The sequence below is a fragment of the Vulpes lagopus genome, chromosome 5, assembly GCF_018345385.1.
Source record: "Vulpes lagopus strain Blue_001 chromosome 5, ASM1834538v1, whole genome shotgun sequence".
Lineage (NCBI taxonomy): Eukaryota > Metazoa > Chordata > Mammalia > Carnivora > Canidae > Vulpes > Vulpes lagopus.
The window spans coordinates 104,916,394-104,937,357 of record NC_054828.1 but is presented as its reverse complement, the minus strand read 5'-3'; the positions used below and the strand labels follow the sequence as shown (position 1 = coordinate 104,937,357).

General features: G+C 41.9%; 1 protein-coding gene across 2 annotated transcripts in view; it reads left to right on the top strand.

Moving 5' to 3' along the window:
* The window catches only part of CRIM1 (cysteine rich transmembrane BMP regulator 1), a 191,280-nt gene that overhangs the window by 153,023 nt on the left and 17,293 nt on the right, over positions 1 to 20,964 (top strand). For both annotated transcript variants that reach the window (XM_041755162.1, XM_041755161.1), the window contains 2 exons: positions 3,786 to 4,001; positions 6,968 to 7,189. In XM_041755162.1, the coding sequence (XP_041611096.1) occupies positions 3,786 to 4,001; positions 6,968 to 7,189 (438 nt within the window). The remainder of the gene's footprint in view (positions 1 to 3,785; positions 4,002 to 6,967; positions 7,190 to 20,964) is intronic.

The following is a 20,964-nucleotide window of genomic DNA, read 5'->3' as shown; positions in this document are numbered from 1 at the left end:
AATCAGCCAGGTGCTGTCAGTGATTTGCCAGAAACCAGAGAAAATGCTAAAACTTACCTAAAAGGATTCTCCTCACTTTTTTAATGGTTTATTCAATTATATTGGTCTTAGAACTGTATTTTTGTAAAGGTTTGCAGACCTAGTATACTTAAACTCCAGCTCTCCATTTTACAGATAATGTATTAAGGCTGAGGTTTTAGTTAATTGGAGCGGATAGATGCTAACTTTATTACATAAAAGCTTATTATTTATAAAAGAATATTTGAAAGGGAGAGAATTATTAAAGTCTGTGGCTTTTGCCCTTTTTCAAATCAATGGCTCTGTGGTACTCTTGCCAAATGGAGATATTTAGAGTGACCACACATCCCGAGCATTTAAAATCATAATGATGGTAATCAAGAGAAGTTGCTAGAAGAACAGACCAGATTATATAACTCATGGGGGTCTGAATTACGGTTGTCAATAACAGTAATTATTACCATAATACCTCATCTACTGCCTTTCATCCAAGGAGCTCAACATAGTCTTATTATCCATTATTTCTTCCTCTGTACAGGCCATTTTGAGTTAGAGAAAAATGCACTCGGGCAGTTTTTCATTTGAAAAACAGACACGGAAATACTAACTCTCTTACCCAAAGTCAAATAGTGTGTCAGAAGGCCAGGGAGAAGTGAAGTCTACTGATCTTGCATCAGATCTCTTCTAATGTTGGAATATATATAGTGTTAGATTTCAGAGTCTAATTACTTCTCCTCTGGCCAGTCCTGTCCCACATCTCCCTGTGGGTAGATCCACCTAGTCAGTGTGTGCAGTCAGGAACCCGAGACGCATCTTTCTCCAGCAAGGTAGGCCCAGCCTGAGAGAGGAGGTGGCCTTGCCTGCCATGGTGGGAGCGAGAAGAGGGACAAAGTCCCTGTTAGCTCTGACCTTCTGCAACCCTCAGTAACTGAGGTATCAAAGTGCCAGGCAGCCCCCAGACCGCTGTAGAGGACCAGATGATCATGTTTGTTTGTTTTCCCCATAGTTCAGTCATATGTGGCCCATATTGAAAGTTTCTCTTTTCACATGCTTTGCTAGTTATATGTGAAAAACCACTAGTGTCCATTGAAACAGAAGATAAATGAACAATTTAATGAAATAGTTCTGTGTTGACAGGAAGGAAAAAATCGTTCCAGTGAAGACCCCATGCCTTAATTTTTGGCATGAGTATGTGGAGTGTGGACCACACCTAGGTCTTTGCTTTGTTAACCTTGTACCCAGTGAAGAAGTCTAAGCTAGATTGGTTCAAATGCAGAGACATTACCAAGAACAGATGATCGACTTAAGAACTGAAAGTCAGTGGAACCAAAATGAGTTTTCTCTGTTATAGGACCAGGGAAAATTCTTACATAAACGTATACAGGATTATTGACGTATTATTATGGGTAGTGAATATCTAGATATGCTTCTATAAACACACACACATATATAGATACGTAGATTCTTTTTTTTGGAAATCTGTAGTGGATTACTGCTTATGAATAAAATGTTCTGATGAGAGACCTCAGAGCTGTTGCATTCAGGGACTCTTACTTTTTTTTCTTTTAAGATTTTATTTATTCATTCGAGACAGAGAGAGCATGAGCAGGTGGAGGCGCAGAGGGAGAGGGAAAAGCAGACTCCCTGCTGAGCTGCGAGCCCAAAGTGGGGCTTGATCCCAGGACCTGGAGATTGTGACCCGAGCCAAAGATGCTTAACTGACTAAGCCACCCAGGCACCCCCAGGGACTCCTTTAAATATTTTCTCCCCTCTTCTATTCAAGGATCAGCTGTATTCCTCTCTGGGATGGGTGAGCAACTCCTAAACTCTCCTGATAGATTTCACCAAATGCTACTGTTTCTTAGGTGTTTTCTTTTTCTCTCCCTCTACATTTGTCTCCATCTCTTCTGCCACTCATGTATTTGCCCTGAGGCACGGGGTATGGCAGAGAGGTTAGCAAGATAAGATGCCTGCGAACACTCAATATTTTCTTCTGACCATTTCCCTTGTTTGTTTGTTTGTTTGTTTTTAAGATTTTATTTATTCAGAGAGACACAGAGAGAGAGAGAGAGAGAGAGAGAGAGGCAGAGGCAGAGACACAGGCAGAGGGAGAAGGAGGCTCCATGCAGAGAGCCCGATGTGGGACTCGATCCAGGGTCTCCAGGATCAGGCCCCAAGCCGCAGGCGGCGCTAAACCACTGCGCCACCGGGGCTGCCCTGACCATTTCCCTTGTGTCAGCGTTTAGAAGGGCAGTAATTGGCGAGCCTCTCTAAGTCCTTTTTGAAAGGAGAAGGCAGTAAGGGAGCCTTTTCCAACATTAGTCTCTTGTCACTCTTTCAAACAATTTTGGTCTTCTCTGTAAAACATCTCGTCCCAGCTCACTTTCATTCCGATTTCCTTCCTCTCCACTTTGCTCATAACTGCAAAGTTTGGTCTGGTAGCAAACATAAGCACTAGCTAGTGTCTGTTCCCTGTGAGATCTCCACTCCATCAAAGTTCCAGTCTTTACTGGTTCCCTTGAGACAGAGCTCAGAAGGTAACAGCTACTTTCTGAGCTGGAAATCAGCCCATACCCCTGAGTCTCACTGGAGTTGTTGACTCTCGTGCCAGCCACCACTTTGAAAGTAACATCATGGGAGCTCCTCAGAGATTCCAGTTCTGAGCATCTCTGCAAGACAGGGTAGCTGACCTGGGGCCCAGTTTCCACTGGGCTCCAAGTATGAGCTGGCCCCTGTATCTTTAGACTGCTTCTCGGCAGGGTTCACCACTGTCAACGCCTTCTTGAAACACTTGTTATATTTGGATTATACGAATATGGTTAATGTCCTCATACTTCTCATTTCCCCAGCACAACTTTAGGGCAACTCCCAGCACCTCTGCAGACATGTTAAACATTAAATTCCCTCTCTATCATTATCATCTCACCAAGACACCAAAATCGCCTCTCCTCTGAGGAAAGAAATCATAGTTATCATCGGTCTCTGGGCATTGACCTCTCTTGATGATGACATCGTCAAGCAAATGTTTAGTCTCAGGTGAGGGTTTCCAGACTGTTGACTCTGAAAGAGCATTCCTGCTCAGTTTGCTGCCAGCTGGTCTAGGTTGGGGTGTGGCCCGCTCGGCAGCGGGATGTATTTCCGAGTATAAACGTCCCCAGAATCCTAGAGATAATGAAGCGGATGGGGCACAGATCAGTTGGAAGTCATGTTTAATCTGGAGGCATATCTGTGATCCAAACAAACATAATCTTGGGTTCAAATTCCTTGTCTGCCCTTAATACTGAGTCTTTTGTTCCTCGTATGTAAAATAGGATCCAATACCTACCTCACAAGGTTGGTGTAAGGAATAAATGAAATAACACAGAGAGAGCACTTAGCGTGGAAATTGGACCACAGTAAGCATTCAGTAAGTGAGACATTGTTATTCTAGACACTTCTCACACATTCAGAGATCCCCTAAGAGGCCCTGTTCTCTTCTCGACAGGAAGAGTCCTCTCGAGGTAATTGAATTCCCTTATTGAAGTCTGTCATTACTGTTGACAGACTGGAACCACTTGAACTTCACTTCTTGAAACCAGCTCTTCTGCTCTTGCCTTCTGTTTCTGTGCACGGGATATTTCTTCAGTATCGTCTTGATGAGAGTAGAGGGAGATACTCTACAACCACTTCTTCTCTGTCCCTTCAAGCAGACAACACCAGCTTCTTCCATCGGTGGTGAGACTGCCGTTGAATAACCTCTTGTGTTCTCATTTTCTGTCATTTCCCAGATGACTTTGTGGTGCAAAAGCCAGAGCTCAGCACCCCCTCCATTTGCCATGCCCCTGGAGGAGAGTACTTCGTGGAAGGAGAGACATGGAACATCGACTCGTGTACTCAGTGCACCTGCCACAGCGGGCGGGTGCTGTGTGAGACGGAGGTGTGCCCACCGCTGCTCTGCGAGAACCCCTCGCGCACCCAGGACTCCTGCTGCCCGCAGTGCACAGGTAACAGTGCCGGGCCCTGGGCTGCCCGCATGGGGAAGGGGACACCTCATGCACTGTCGTCCTGCAGGACCCCTGTGGTGGGGAGGAGGGGAGGCACAGTTGCCTGGAACCTGGAATGAGGGCAGGAACCTCATTGGCTTCAGTCAGCTGCATATTTGTGTCATTAATATGTCTGGCCGCTGTGGCGACTTTGAGGGAAAGATTGTTTCTTTCTGCCTTTCTTTTTTTTCTTAACAAGAAAATCATTACAGTTTTGCAGTGAAAGTAGCACTTGTAATTAACACCAGAATATATTTCTTTTTTCCAGAAGGTACTTTGTATATGTAACATCACAAAGTTGACAACACAACAAGTTTTATTTTGTTGCTGCTTAATCTTTGGTCTTTTCAATTTAAATCAATAACCATTTACCTTTTCAGTATTTTCAGAGGATTTCTGCTCAGTAAAACATAAACCTTTATGTTTCATTACTTATTTTCTTTTATCACTCTTCTATCCATATGCAAGTGTTTGTAATGTTTTTCTCTCCAGTTCCTAAGGCGAATAGACACTCCTGTGCACCTGGCTTCGAGTTTATTAACTTACTCCTGGGTGCCTTGTCCTTTTTTTACGTATAACTTGAGAGATGCTTCAGTGATAGCCTTCATTTTAAACATTAGGACTTACTGCTTTATATGTCAGTATTCCAAAGGTTCTTACATCTGTGTATAAGAGCATCTCTGGAGGGCTCTTATTTTAAACTAAGTCACCTGTGCCATAGTTGATCTTTCTGAACTTTCCATTCAGAGTTGTGTTGCAGCAATTTTAAAAAGTCTTCAGATGCCAAACATCATTTTCTTCACAGTAAATTTCAACAGTAGCTTTGATAAATAGTGTATTTTACATCTGGAAAAAGACCATCTCTAATCTTAGGATACTTGCATCCTAACAGAGTCCAGAAATGATATGTATGAACCGTTAGAAGAGTTGTGTCCTCCCCCATAGTGATTATTTCACTATTATTTCACTTGCTAGCCGGGGGTAGAGCAAGGTTTGGAAATGGAAGGTTCACAAAGAAAGATCAGGTATCCCTGTGGGTGGTGATAGTTCACCAAAGTAGGAAAAGGAACAGAATAATACTCCTTTTTAAAGATGTATTGAATTTCTTTCATTCTTTATTGCGTAGAGTTGGGAAGCAGCATATAGCACAGAAGAGAGGGAAGTAGAATAGAAATAAAAAGACTGAATGAACACCAGTGAAGGAATAAGTATAAACAAAACAAGAGTTAGCAATTGGAATTTTAAGTATCAAGAAGGAGTCCCAGGGGCAGGAAGAAAATAGGAGAGGCACAAGAAAGAAGGAAGATAGCATTGGGCAAGATTCACAGATGACCTTTTCAGCCAGGATTGGGGTAGGGGGTCTCCTGCCCAGACTCTACATCTCAGCATCAGGTCCCACTCTAGGACTGACCACATGTCTCAGTGTACTCTGGGGTCTTCTCTCGGCCTTAACAAGAGGCCTCCAGGCTCTAGGGAAATCATTTCACCTGTTGTGTCATGGCTTCATCATGGTTGTCCCTGCTTCCTCTTCTAAATTTTTAGATGTGAGGGTAGACGCTGCTAGCAAGGAGTTAAGTTCTCCTAGCCCAGAGGAATGTGGTGACCAAATTATCCCTGGACGTGGATGACCCCAAAAAGTTTACTGAGAAAGTAATCCCCTCTCACCACCTTTAATCCATATAGATGTTGTCTGTGGGACCATCCCTAAAATTAGACCCAGAGAACATTTGGTGCAGTGAAACTAGAGTCTCTTTTTCACTTGGGACTGTCAATAGGAGATATGGTTATATGACTTAACAAGAGGACATAGGCCCATTCCATCTTGCCAACTTCCCTGTGTTCCTCCGAGAGAACCCAAAACAAAGCAGTTGCATTGCTTCTCAAAGAAGCTCTTGTCATAATCAAGCCTAGGAACCTCACACTATCATGTTTTTCTTTGTTATATTCCAGTCAGGTCTCTGCTTGAGGTTACAGCTTTTTATGTAATTTCAGTGGATGCCAAGACCCAAAGAGATATCTGGGTTTTCTGGTAACACTCTTTTCTGTTTCAAGTTGTAACTATATCTGGGAGCCCTCTGGTCAAAGTCTTTAAATAGCAAAGACATAAACAGCTTGCAGATGATCTCTCTGGGTACATCCTTATGAGTGATTTAGATTTCCCATCATCTTTCAGCCATTAACGTGAATACCTGAACTTTGGAATGTTACATCTAGGTATTTCAGTAGGTGCAGTGAAAGTCTGTTTGGATATTGATGAGTTGGGACTGCTCATGGGCACAAGTCAGAGAAAACCCAGTGACAGTTTTTAAACAAATAGAAGTCTCTTTTCCAAACAGGACAAGAAGTTTGGATGCAGATGTTTATCAGCATTGATTCGGGGTTTTAGAAGGACAAGGTCCTTCTCCTACATGTATGACAAGGATATTGTAGGTGCAGGCAACACACTCGGATTCAAGGCAGGAAGAGTGTGAGAGTATCACCATATCTGCCCTTCTACTAAGAAAATAGAAGCTTTCCCAGAAATCCCTTCATTAGCTACAACCTGGTGACATGGCTACCTGGAAAAGCAGGGAGCAGGATTTGTCTTGTTTGACCATCTGTGGTGACCCAAATCCTCACTTCCCCACCCCACCCCATGCCTGAAAAACCAGGATTGTGTTAAGTGTCTATAGAGAAAGAGTAGAATGAATATTGTACAAACTACTAACCAAATCTCTGTAACAGGTCTTTTGTGGTCTTTATTGTTTTGCTTTTAAAATGTAAGAGCCTGCACAAATCAGACTTGCTGTTTTGTTTCTAAGTCATTTTTACAGGAGGCACACAGAGCCCTAGTGACCAAGTATGCTTTGAGTGAAACTCACTGTGTTGCACAGTTGGTGGCCAGTAGCATCTTCTTTTCCCTGCTGACCTTATGTTCATTTTTCCAGATGAACCTCTTCAGCCTTCCTCATCCCATAATGACAGTGTGCCTAGTTACTGCAAAAATGATGAAGGGGATATATTCCTGGCAGCCGAGTCCTGGAAGCCTGACGTCTGTACCAGCTGTGTATGCATGGATAGCGTAATTAGCTGTTACTCTGAATCCTGCCCTTCAGTATCCTGTGAAAGACCTGTTTTGAGAAAAGGCCAGTGTTGTCCCTATTGCATAGGTAAGACCGAGAAAAAAATCCTTTGTTTCTACCTTTGGCCATTAAATTTACATTGACAGCCATTTGCCTAGATCAGTTCGTGTTTTTGACATGTCACACAGACCCAGCGTAGTACTATTAGGCAGGAGAGTGATGTGAAGGCTGTGTTCATGAGGTAAAACATACTAAGAATGAAGAAATGCTCTCTCAGAATGTTGTGATGTTATAGCACTGTCATCTTCTATCGGGCTCCTTTGCTGTTTCAGGGTTTCCAGTATTGAACTCTTTTTTTCCACCCTGTTATTTACAGTGGTCTTTTTATACATGTAGAAACATCAGGTCCCATATTAAGATACACTTAGCACTTAAAGCTTGCTGCTGCCTTGAGATCAACTAAATACAAAATACTGATTTAATGTCCCAGTTTTCCTCTTGTCCTCTGACACTTAATTGATTCTGTGTAAACCATGCAGTTTGTTGTTCATATTGAGGGCCTAGGGACACAAAGTGAGGCCTGAGAAACTGACAGAGTCCTCTCTTTCTTGTGACCCATGGGGATATAGCCTGTCAACAGAAGACATTCATATGTTTGCCCATGACATCTGTACTGAAACCGGTCCTAAGGACATAAGCCAGATGCTATTCTGGAGTCCAGAAGGCAAGGCTCAGACAGCTGGCAACTCTAATAAAGCCACAGTCCCCGCTCCCAAGGCTCTCACTCTCTTTTATTGCTTCTGTATTGAGTAAAGCTTGTGAAGTCAAGTGAAAGACAGTGATACAACTCAACCCAGTAGTGAACCTATAATCAGAATAGTAGGTAAAAAATCAGTCAAGCTAGGTGAATCTCAGATATTGTGCATTTACTGTTGGGAGATTTTTGCATGCTTTCTGGATACAAGTAATGATGCACATTTGGGGTGATACTTGAGGAAAAGGAGACATCGTCTGGCCACAGTGCTTTGTAGCAATTCCTATATATGATCTGATGAATGACATTTATGTACATGTTGACCATAATTCCAGCTTATCAAGACTGCCCCGTTTACTTGACTATTTGACCTCTGGCTGCTAGATAGGAGACCACTTCCTCTGAGTCTATTCTGAATGTTGGTATATAAGAGATGGAAAGATACTCTAAAAACACAATTTCTGCTCTCCGGAATTTTACAGAGCTAGATTTTTCTCAGTGTAATGGCCAGAGAGTATTTAAATGTATGTTTGAAAGCTTAATTCTCTTAATACAGTGACCACCTATATAATTTATTCTTCAAACTATGATGCATTTGAGAGGGAAGTGAGGGTTGTTAGTCATGATGGGGCAATAGCTCTAGACCAGGAGCATCCCAACCAAATTAGGACATACAGTTGGCCTAACCTCTTAATGACCATGAAGCCAAAAAAAAAAAAAAATGTATCAAGGCATATATCCAACTAAGTGCTACTTAGTTTTTCGAAGAACTGACCAGGATTTATAAAAAAAACTGCCACTGCCTTTGGTGAGATCTAAATAAAAGGTATAAACTGGCTTCTGTTTCAGGCCAGGGGATTGGCAAAAAGGAGAGATATACAATCAGTACTATCATATTTAAATATCAGAACTTCTGTACGGTTTATAAATCAATCAGGGGCACTTAGATCATAGTTAGAAACCAGGGCCCAGGAGCCTGCGAATTCCACATTACCTTCAGAGGAAAAATCTGGCAGGGAATCTCTCATGTTGAAAATTCTCAGATAATTTTGTTGAGATAAAAAGTTATTGTCTTTTGCTACTTACTTGGTAAATTTCTAATTAGTAAATTTATTTCCATATGATAAATAGTAAATCACTTCTTTTTTAAAACCAGTATAACAAATTTAAACTCATGGAAAGAAACCTACAAGTCCATATTCTGTGTCTTTCTTGTATTTTGTTGTTGTTTTAGGGGTTTTTGTTGGTTTGGTTTTTTGGCCTTCATATTTCCTATTGCAATTCCTTTATGATTTAGACCAATGCTTCTTTAGTGTGAAGAGGGAAATCCAATTTGGTCCAAATCTTTTACTTTGTTTTCAAGTTAGTTTACAAGCACTTTCACTAAATTTGGGTTCATATAAGCTCTATAGTAGTAGAGTGGAAATTATATTTCAGTTGTATACACATAAACACACACAATGTTGCAGGTATAATTGTATCATATAAATCTAAGGCTTATCTTCAGGGGAACATATTGGGGAGACTTACTAACATTTGATGAGTGATGCTGTATTGTTACTGTTTTATCTTCACGCTTCATACATGTTGTTTTATTATGGAGTCACTGAGCCCCTTCTATCTTCAGGGGAACATATTGAGGAGACTTACTAACATTTGATGAGTGATGCTGTATTGTTACTGTTTTATCTTCACGCTTCATACATGTTGTTTTATTATGGAGTCACTGAGCCCCTTCTGTATATACATCATACCCATTTTGCAAGTAGCCTTGTTAGATTGGCCTTCATCCTTTCTCCCCTTTATGTCCAAGCATACAAAGTTAAGTTCAGTCCATGACTGTGATAGGAGGATTGGCCTTTTTAGGTTTGTTCTTTTATCAGATGCCTACCAGCCTGTCCCTCTGTAAGGGCTCCAAGCCTGGGCAGTGCTAGCACACTGCAGGCAGTTTCTGGCTATGCCTCAGTAGAAAAGCCTGCATTACCATGCAGAGACCACGTAGCAAAGGAAAAGGACATGATTTTGCATTTCCTAAAGCACCTGATTATGTCTCCAGCAGGCCCAGAGGACCAGGCCTTGCATCGTCTCCTGTTTTAGGTGCTCTCAGTTTGAAACCAGCTCCTTAACCTAGATAAACTGTTACCAGGATCACATTTGCCTCACCCCAGCCTGCAGTGCTGACCTCAACATGGCTGCAGGTCCCTGAGTGAATATTCTCCCTAATTAGATCTCTCAAATACAGATTTCTAAAAACCTCAACCCAGCCTTTAATCTGACTTCTCTTTTTAGTGATAAAACCCCTAAACAAAAGCATGCTTCTTTTACCTTGTGAAGTATCCTTTTTTCTTACCATAAGAGAATTGAAAATTGGTGATCCTATGAAAAGTAGTATAATTATGAATATTTGTGTTCTTTTCAGCTAAATTATCAAGTCACTAATGTGCAGTGATAATGCTTTTCTTTTGATGTGTGAAGGCCTCATATTATGTGTGCTAATTTAATAGAATGTGTAATACAGACATAATTAATAGGATTGATGATTAATTTTGAAAAGTGAACAGCTTTGTCTCATTACTTATAATACCCCTCATTTGGGAACTCATCCTTGTACTAGAAAGAAACTAAGTAGTAATTACCCAATCATTTTAATGGAACACTTTCAGATTCCCTAATTTTTTTTATATTCCAGTTTTATTCATAAATACACACAAATTTAGATTTTACTTTCATAGGCTTTTTGACTGTAATGATGGCTTAAGGAATGGGGAGCGAGAAGCAGAAGATGACTCGAGCATATCAATCAGGTGAAGATAAAAGATCTGGTGGGAATTCTCATGTATGATGGCAGATTTGATATGTGGTTCCTCGTAAACAGCAGATGCCTTCCGTATGACACACTTCATCATGCAAGATAGCATCGTGGCCTCATCACAGACTGCATCCTCCCTGCCTTTCTAGAGCAAAACCGATTTCTGTGAGGTCTTTATTCCATCACTTGTAAATGACAGTAAATAATTCGGCTTGCAACCCTTACTTAGTAAGTGCCTGTGGGGATGCTGGCCCTGACCCCATCACCCTCGCTCTGATGTTTGTGCTGGTGATGCTTCTGCCAAGGACAAGACTCTAGCAGCTTCTCTGAGGGGCACCACCATCAGCATCCCAGTGGGCCTTCATCGTGTTCAGAGGCTTAGTCATTTCTGGACAAATATTATAAAGACAGAGCACTACACTGGTCATAAAGATCTTTCTTAATTTAACTTATGAGGTCTTCAAATCCATATTGCTGCAGCATCATAGCTGCTGTTGACTCTGCAAATGAGGATGCTCAGGTGTGCCCCCTCGATGAAGCCAGTCTCATAGAACAGGATGTTCCTGAGTTAGCACCTCCTGTGTTGGCCAAGTCCTTATTACCCATGCATAGAATATTGTTTTGAAACTTGGACTTTGGCAAGTATTTATTTATTAGTAACCATGTGTTATTTTAGAAAATATTTGAGGTCAGATATTTAAAGTCCTATTTGTTGGCTGGAAATCTCTGAGTCAGTACATCCTTCTCACTTAAGAAATTTTTGTCAAAGGTCTGTTCTTTCTGGATGCTCGTTGGCTCTTTGTGTGTGTATATTTCTGTATGAGAGAGATGAAATTATATGCTTATATGTTATAAAAGTATGTATGTGCAAGTTACACATATGTGTGATGTAAACAAAATTAAGGTACTTTCTAAATCTAGTATCTTTTAAGTGTCTTTAAGTATCCCATACCTTTAGGGATCTATGAAAGTGAGTTCCGGTATGAGTGGCACCCGGTCATATACTTTTCTGATTAGAGGTTAGCTATTTTTTTTTTTGTATTACATGTATCTTATTATTTGATATAGAGCTTTCATGTGGAGTTAGGCTGGCTTGGCACACTCCATTGGTTGTGATGGTATGATTCTACTTCCCCTTTATTGGGATCTTCAGCTAGAAAATGATTAATAACATATCTCCTTAGCAGGGCAGTGTCTACAGTTTGTCAAGCCAGTCTTATATGACATTCATTTTTGTTTAGATTTATGTTTATGATTATGCTAATTTGTTGAGGTATCTTTTCTTAGAGATTACAAATATAAATAGTATCTCTGTGGAACATCTGTTGACCGTTGTGTATTTAACTCAGCCCAGAAGTCAAACATAGCAAATATTTAATTTTACATCTCTAAGACATACACCCACAGAATTAAATGTCATATATTTTTAAGCCATGTTATGATAACTGGCATCTCCATTGCAGCATTTTTCACAGCTGTTTCTCCAGTATGTTTTCTTAAATACTTCTCTGTATTGGAAAGAGAGCTTACTTTGGAGCCAAAGGGTACATTCTAGCTTTATGTGTCAGTGACATAAGAAACCCTAGCTGAATTTCCCATCTATGAGATGGGGGCAGTAATATTGTTCTCCGCTTCACTAAGATGCTATGAACAGTAAATGACATGGTGCACATATGTGAATATATTAGTCAACACAATGTGAATTGAGGCTCAGCTCAGTTCAGTGACAGCTCTTCCAGCACAGAGTGCAGCTGATCTGGGTCACATGTCAGATGGGTTCTGGTATCGCACTTTGAATACAGCACCTGCCTCTCTGCGAGCAAAAGGTCTGGACATAGCATCCCGATGATGAGCTATTGGAGGATGAGAATATTTTAGATAATACTTCCATAGTGTACCTCACGCTGCACACTCTTAGCTTGAATAGCCGACCACTGCTTTCATCACCACATTGTGATCCAGGAAGAGACAGCATGCTTTCTAAGGCTTTGTAGTACAGCTGGCTTGGGGCAGCACCCTGCACCCAAACCTCAGAGCTTTACTGTCCTTTCATACCGCTGGACGTTACCAAGGGAGAAAGAATGGAGCTCTTTTAGTTCTGTTTACTTTGGAGGCTAGTCCCATTTGAGGAGTCCGTGAACTTGCAGTGCATGACCCGCCATGATTCCTCCAGAGTCCAGGGCATCAGTAACCAGAGCATGCTGTGATCAGGAGGAGCCCCAGGGTCCTTCCTGCACATTCTGCAGAGCTCTGGGTTCCTGAGGTCCCAACACTGCAACCCCAGTGGTCCCAAATAGTGCGGAAGTGATTTAGGTAGAAGGGAAGGGGAGTGGGACGCTTTTCTGTGTGCTCTTTGAGGGGCGTAAAGCTACAGACATTCTGGTCATTGTGCACTGTGCTAACTTCAGAATGGGTCTCAGGTTGTCGCAACAGAAGTACAGTGTTTGATTTCAGTTCAGGTCTTCTCTGCACCCTGGGAAGCACCTCATCCTGTACGCACCATATACTGCTTTCTCTTCACACCCCAATGTCCCTTTCAGGCCCGAGCCATGTAAACAGGTATTCCAGTTTCTGTGGTTAACTTCAGCTAAACCCCTGAGTGGCATTGTCCTTGGGCTCCAGCACACAGTCTGATTTTAAAGAGGTCTGTTGCACAGAGGGGAGGCTGGCACTGGTGTTTCCAAAGAGATCCACTAGCACATGCCTTTCACCCCTTATTTGTCTGGTGACTGGGGAAAGACCTTCTCCCTACAGAGGGTTACATTTCTGATGAGGAAATGCGATCAGGCCTGAAGTCAGCGGCAGACCCTGGTGGGGTACTCCCAATCATACACAGGCTGTGATGACAGGAACCTTCTCTGGGAATCCAGTGGGTTCCACTCTCAGGTTTTATTAATAAGATTCTGTACTCTGTTCCACAGATGACATCTATCCTAACGGAAGTATTCTGTTTTCCTCATTTAGGCCACCCTCATCTTTCATTGTACCTGCCTCCCTTCTAGAATACATTATATATTTCCAAAATGGTTTCTGTGTATAATCTCCATGGAGGATTGTCAGCCTTGTAAGAGATGGGACCTCAGTTAAAGTTGAAAATGGAATATTTCCCTGAACTTCCATATATGAAGTGCTTAATTGACCCATAACATACACATAAAGCATGGATTAAGTCCTACCACTGAGAAAGTCTGTCCTTTTTTCGTGCAGTGGGAATCAACCAAAGTCCTCGTGTTTACCAGTTTGGTGAGGTTTCTGCTTCATGGAGCTCTGGAAAGTTTTTAGGTTTTTTTTTTTAGTAACTTTATTACTTACTTTTTCCAGTATGTTGAAGAAACTTGAAAGGTTTTTTTTGGTCTCTAAAATACACCTAGACTCCCTCCCCAAGAAATAGAACAAAATAAAGCACAAATGGACTTCCAAGAAAGGTCTTAAAATGGTGGCCAGATCTGCTTTCAAAGTATTTGAGACATTATATATAGAGGTAGGAGTTGGCCTGCATGGCAATATTTGTCTCAGTTTTCTCCTTCTATATAAATGAATTAAGAGCAGATGTTTTACTTATTAAAAGCTAGAAGTTACAAGGTACTCAAGTTTTTAGTTAAATCAATAAATATTTTTTTGCATTTTTAGCCAAAAACCTTTACTCACATGCTGATAGAATACTACGTATATTAGATCTGTGCCTCGTTGCAATTGTCTGTGCTAACCTGCCTTTGATTTTAGCAAGACTTCAATTGAGATCCGCTTTTCCATTCTTCTCCAGTCAAGAAAGGTCCAGTGGGCTAGCATATTGAAAATCAGTCTTAATCTGTGCCTTTGAGTCTGTGCACCTGTTGGTGATATGCGAATTATTGCTCAGATTCCTTCTTTGTTGCAGTTTCTGTTTGTCTCCTCTTTATATTAACAAAAGTAAAGCTGGTTTCTTAAACAGGAGGCACATATATTTGATTTCTTCTCCAAACATAGGGTTTGTGCCCAACACATGCCCAACTTTGGGATACAGAAATGAGGATGAGATAACAGGCCAGGGATCTGGGTATTTTATCTGTTAAAAGAAGATAAAATATAAGATAATAGTAGCATTTTATTCCTCTAGGGCAGTTAGAGAAAGATCACTGCAGTGCAGTGTTAAATTTATAAGCTAAAATTTTGGAAAGTACTTTCCCTACACTTCCCAGAGTCAGCTGCTTCACTGGTCATTCTTGGCTGCCTTTGTCACCCCCTTTTCTGAGTCCCTCGATACCCATTAGTATACCTCGTACCTTCTCACACCTGCCTGAGTGATCTCACTAATGCTTTCTGTAAGTCCGTCAGACCTCAAACTTAGGAAACTGCATTGAATTAGAGCACTGTTAGCTGGGCCTGCAGTTTGCACAGCTTTCCAAAGGATTTAGCACATGAGCCTGGACCTGGAATCCTATAAAGCTGATGAGATCCTACCGATCCAGGAGGGTCTCCTCAAGGCAGAGACCTCACCTGCTTTGGGCACCACTGCGTTTCCAGTGTTCAGGACTGTGCCGTCCACAACTGTGTGTAGAAAGGACAAGTACCCCCTTCAGTACTGCATTGAATTATTTTGTGGTGGGACTTATTCTGAGAATAAGAACTGTGTTTAGTTTCTTGGCTTCTGGGATCCCAGAGCAGATTACTTCTCAGGACTCTAAATAGTGCCCTGGAAATTTGAAAGACCTGATGCTGTTTCTATAGCTGCCTACCTTCTTCTCAGGAAGTGACTCCCACACCGACACTTTGACTTCATGACCACCACAACTAGATTTAGAACCTAAAGTATCTATACAGGAAAGTTGTCTCCTGGCAGCATTTGAAGAGCCCAACTGTAGCGCAGGTTCAAGTGGATCTTTGTTTTCAGATCCTTCCACTGAGGAAAGGGGAAAAAGTCTGAGACTCTTCCTTTTCAGAGGCTAATGTATATTCCTCATCGTAGTCAGATTCCAAGCAAAGCCGGAGCTACCACATCAGTGATTTGAAACACTAAATTGGATCTTTCTAGAGGAAGGAAGAAAACAGCACAGCTGTGGATTCTAGGGTTTCCCCAGCTATTAGTTGGCTTTATGGTATAATTAGTAAAAGAGCTCAAGAGTAAAAGCCAAGTCCCACTTTAACAAAAGAAGAAAAGAAGATGGCAAAGTTTAAACAGTTGGAAAAGTCAGCTTTGAAGGAGTTAACATTTCAAGACCTTGCACTTCTTCCTCCCCTTTTGTGTGAACCAGAAACAGGGAAAATGAAAACAAAAACATGGAGTTCTCCAAATTCCACCACCGAAAGACATGTCGTACTTTTACTATAGTCATACGGGATGCCGTGTAACAGTGTTACTTATATTTGAATCCAAAAAAGATAAAACATGTCTGTGTGCTCCCGGAGTTAGAAAGTTCCTTGGAGGGAGCCACCACGCACGAGCTCTCTGGGCTCCTGACATGCTGTTGGTGATGACTGTGGAAGCCAGACTCCATCCTGCAGTGGGGACTTTGTTTCTGAAGGAGGCCAGAAGTCGTTTAAAGCCAGTCTGACGGATGAGAGAGGCCAGAGCTGAGGAAACCAAATACCGAAGCTGATCTAAACCAAGGAGTGGCCATAAAATAGTAACTATCTTCATTGCATGTGTCAAAACTTAGATGCCTCTGCAAAAGGAAAATTCTAAAGCTGTGTGAAGCAAGGGCAGTATTGTGGGAATACATTTATAGCCCTCTACAGTGACTGCTTAGAAGGGGATCATATTTGTTTGGATATATAACTCCTGATGTGTTTGTCCTAAAAATAAACCTTATTATATTAGTGTCATACCTCATGTTTTTCTTGGAACATTCTCCACTAATCCTCTTCTTCCGAGAGAGATGTTAGAGATTTGCCTAAGGAAGACCATGAGTCCTCAGTAGCCACTTCATTATCTGTGTTCCTTCACAGGACTGTGCCAGATGTATGATGCAGTCAGTTGAAGGGTAGATTACCTTTGAAGATGAAGGCCTTAACCCCCAACAAACGCCAGGGGCAGAAACTCTAAGTACTCATTTTTTAGAGTTAGTAATCACCATGTTCATTTGTGTGGCACCAGGATGTGGCCCTTCCCGAGGTCACTCTGCTGGTTACGTGGTGGGCAGAAGGTGGGTGGCAACTCTGGAGCCTCACCTACATTGGTTCCTGTCCTGGCCTCGCGACTTCCTAGCTGTGCATCTTGGGCAAGTCATGTAATCTCCCTGTGCCTCGGTTTTCTGTGGAATTGGGGTAATACCCCATTCCATTGGGCTGTGGAGATCAAATGGAACAGACTCCTTATATAAATCACTTAGCACACTGGCCTGTACATAGACGGCATTCAACAAATGGGAGTTCCTATTATTAGGTATCAACGAATAAAAATAATGTCCTTGTCAGTGTAAACAAACCAGTTAGAGTGATAAATAGAACAGTCAAAATTAAATGACACAGTCCACTCTGTAGCCGAATATAATCCGTGTAGACCACTTTTAGTTGGATGTTCCCATGTCTCTATTTCTACATCCTTCTTCAGCCAGAACACTTAAAATGCTCCTGTATGTACCTTCAGTTAGCCTCTGCTCCTTCTCACAAAAGACCACAGTGACTTTATTACTTAGAACCTCAAATTGCATAGAACAGCCACTGTGTCTCCCTCTAAACTAAGTCATTTCTAAAACTGACAGCTTTCTCAAATGTATCCACATGTGCCCTGGAACGAGGTGGTATCAACAGAAAGACCATGTAAGAAATCAGAGACACCAAAACCTATCAGTGAGCCCAAATGACTCCATGGTTTCAGGCCTCTGTTTAGATCTTTGCCTTTCAGGTACAGTGTAGTCAAAAGCAGAAATATTTTTATAAAGCCTCATTAGGGATCCCTGGGTGGTGCAGCGGTTTGGCGCCTGCCTTTGGCTCAGGGCGCGATCCTGGAGACCCGGGATCGAATCCCACATCGGGCTCCCGGTGCATGGAGCCTGCTTCTCCCTCTGCCTGTGTCTCTGCCTCTCTGTCTCTCTCTCTGACTATCATAAATAAATAAAAATTAAAAAAAAAAATAAAGCCTCATTAACCAAACTCTAAATTAACTAATTTGGGCCACATAGCGCCTGGAAAAGATTAGTCAGGACTATGCAAAAACCAAGAATCCTCCATTTATTTCACTGGAAAATTCAGTAGAGTCTTAAATATGGCTTTGTTTTTAAGCACGTTTGAAGAAACAGACTTCACCATTATGAAATGTGTTGATAGTGTAGTTCAAACTGATTAGATGTGAAGATATCTAGGAAATACTCCCTGCAAGCAGGCAGGGGAAGCATTTCTCTGTTGCTGTCTCTGAAATGGATGTCCTCGTGAATTAGAGGCCCAGTCCTCTGACCTGCCTGTCCTGATGTAATACATCCACAGCTAACCATGGCTCACCCCATGGCAGCACATTGGAACCAGCTTGGCCTTCCCTGAAGATGTTGTGTACTCTCCAGGGAGGCCCTGGCTCATTGGAGACCACGTGAGAACAGCTCTGTGTGTCCCTGGGATGGAAGGGATGGAGCCATTAAGTCAAGCTCATGGTAGAGAACCTAAGCCTTACAGTCCGATGGAGCCAGGGGATTAGGTGAGCTCCACCGCTTCATGAGTTAGTGACATAAAGTTACTTCCCATCTGTAAACCTGAGTCTCCCCAAGAGTAGAATAGACTGCCCTACTTCTTAGGGTGTCTGTGAGGCTGAATGGCATCGAGTTCTTGAGCATAGTGCCTGGGGCACCAGGGTTGATCAGCAGATGCTGTTTGATTCCTCCATATTTGACACCTAGATCCCTCTTCCAGAACCGTCTGGCATTTCTCTTATCTCTACCATCTGTCTCCTCTGAGCTCCAGTCTTTAAAATGGTCAGCTATGAGAATGCTGGCCATTCAGCTCTTAGATCTTGTTGCCTTACTGAGCTCTGCATAGTGAACTTCAACCTTAGCTTAGAGTTTTGTGCAGACCTTGAGGTCCCTCCGTCCTGCAACCAAGTGCCTTTACAAGGTCTTTTTGAGGCACTGGCCTTCTTTTCCATCTTTGGCACTTCCAAGGAGAGACTCATCCTTTGAGGCAGTGCTACCAACTAGCAGTTGATTGGCATCTATCTCTATGCTCTACCCAGCACAACACCCATTTTTTTTTCCAGTTCTATTGAGAAATAATTGACATACATCACTGTAAAAGTCTAAGGCATACAGAGTTACCTGGGTGGTACAGTCAGTTAAGCATCTAACTCTTGGTTTCAGCTTAGGTTGTGATCTCAGGGTTATGAAATCAAGTCCTGGGTTGAGCGAGCTCTATGCTCCGTGCAGAATCTGCTTCAGTCTCTCTCTTTCTCTCTCTCTCTCTCTCTCTGCCCCCTCCTTCCCTCCCTCCCCCCCCTGCTCTCCTCCCCACTCTCCCCCCCCCTCAAGTGTGCATGCTTGTCTTTCTCAAACAAATCTAAAAAAAAATAATAAGTTTAAGGTATATAGCATGATGGTTTGAGTCACATGTATTGTAACCTCTGTCATCTCATGGATGCAATTAAAAAAAAAGAAATTTTCTCCTTGTGATGAGAACTCTTAGAATCTATTCTCTTAACAACTTTTCTGTCTGTCCCACAGCAGTGTTGACTGTGGTCATCATGTTGTATACTACATCCCTAGTGCTAATCCGTCTTATAATGGGAAGTTTGTACCTCTTGACCACCTTGCGAAAGTGGTCATATTAGGTACCACTCCTACCAGCAAGGTACTACCAGTAGGTACCACCCTACCTCTGGGAACCACAAGTCTGCTCCCTTTTTCTGTGAGTTTGGTGTTTTGTTGGTTTAGATTCCACATTTCAGTGAGATCGTGTAGTGTTTGTCTTTCTGTTTCACTTAGCCTAATACCTTCAAGGGTCCGTCCATGTTGTTGCAAGTGGTAGGATTTTTTTTCATTTTTATGGCTGAATAATATTCCATTGTATATACATAACACAACTTCTTTGTCCATCCACCCCTTAAAGGATAGTTAGGTTGTTTCCCCTCTCGTGACTATTGTAAATAATGCTGCCATGAATCTGGCACCTCCAGTTTTTTAAACTTCCTGATCTCAAGGTGGGATTAATTTAGTTGAAAATAACCTTGAAGACAAGATGCTTCTGAGATAATCTGTGATGAGCAGAGCCTAAATGGAAAAGAGAGATACTAGAAGTATTTCCAGAAGTACCTGGAAATTCAGTCCTTGTCAGTCAGCCCACTCCCTGAGGGGAATGGCTTTATTGCGACCACTGAAGTCCCCAGACGTCGGACCCGTCTGACTCGCTCTCTGAGCAACTACGTGGACCTGCTCCCGTGTCTCTCTGGGGGCTCCCAGCATAGTGTATCTCAGTCTTCCTTGCCACTTTGAATTCTTAATTCTTAATCTTAATTCTTTAAATTCTTAATCTTCATTGAATTTAGGAAAAGATCTATTTTTGTAACAAAATCGAATAAGGAACTTTAGTTTCACCCAATATATATTCAGAGTTCTTGGCTAAGAACCCGTCAACTCCAAGTCATTCATACTCTCTTATGTCATTTTATAAATATTCTTTTAGGCAATGATCTACAATTGCTGATCAGTAGTTACACGAACACTGTCCTGCTGTAGCTCGCATTTGATCTTTGGTGTTTCTTCCATGGTTTAGTTTTCTTCCAGTCTGCTCAGATTCTTAAGAGTGGGCTAGTAGCATTCAGAAAGCACCACATCACATGGCCAGGGGCTTAGCACCAGGCTCCAGTTAGCCTCTTACCCTCACTATTTTCGTGTGTGTGTATTTGGGGTGCTGGGGAGTCAGGTGGGTAAGGGATGCTGTGTGTGTGTTTCCATTTTATATATTGCTGCCTACGTACCAAAAGTAACTGACACTCATTGCAAAAAAAAATAGTGAGACAAACTCACCTGATTCTAACAATTACTGTTAACCTTTTCATTCTTTTTAGGCAGTTTTTAATTTTCCTCTTTACGTGATTGGGCTTGTGCTATACGTGACACATTTTAATAACTGCCCAGTATTCTCTCATATGATTGCACGGAGTCATTTAAACATTCTCTTATTGTTAGATAGCAATTTTTCCCCTAACTTCTTGCAGTTGTAAATAATATTGTGATGAACATCCACCAGGAAACACTTACTTTTAGTTCTTTTCTGATTATTTTCTTGGGATAGATTACTAGAAGAATTATTGACTCAACAGGATATGAACTCTGTAGAGTTGTAGGAAGGGTATTGCCAGATTTGCTGGTAACCCCCATGCTCCACTGCTTTCCTACGTAA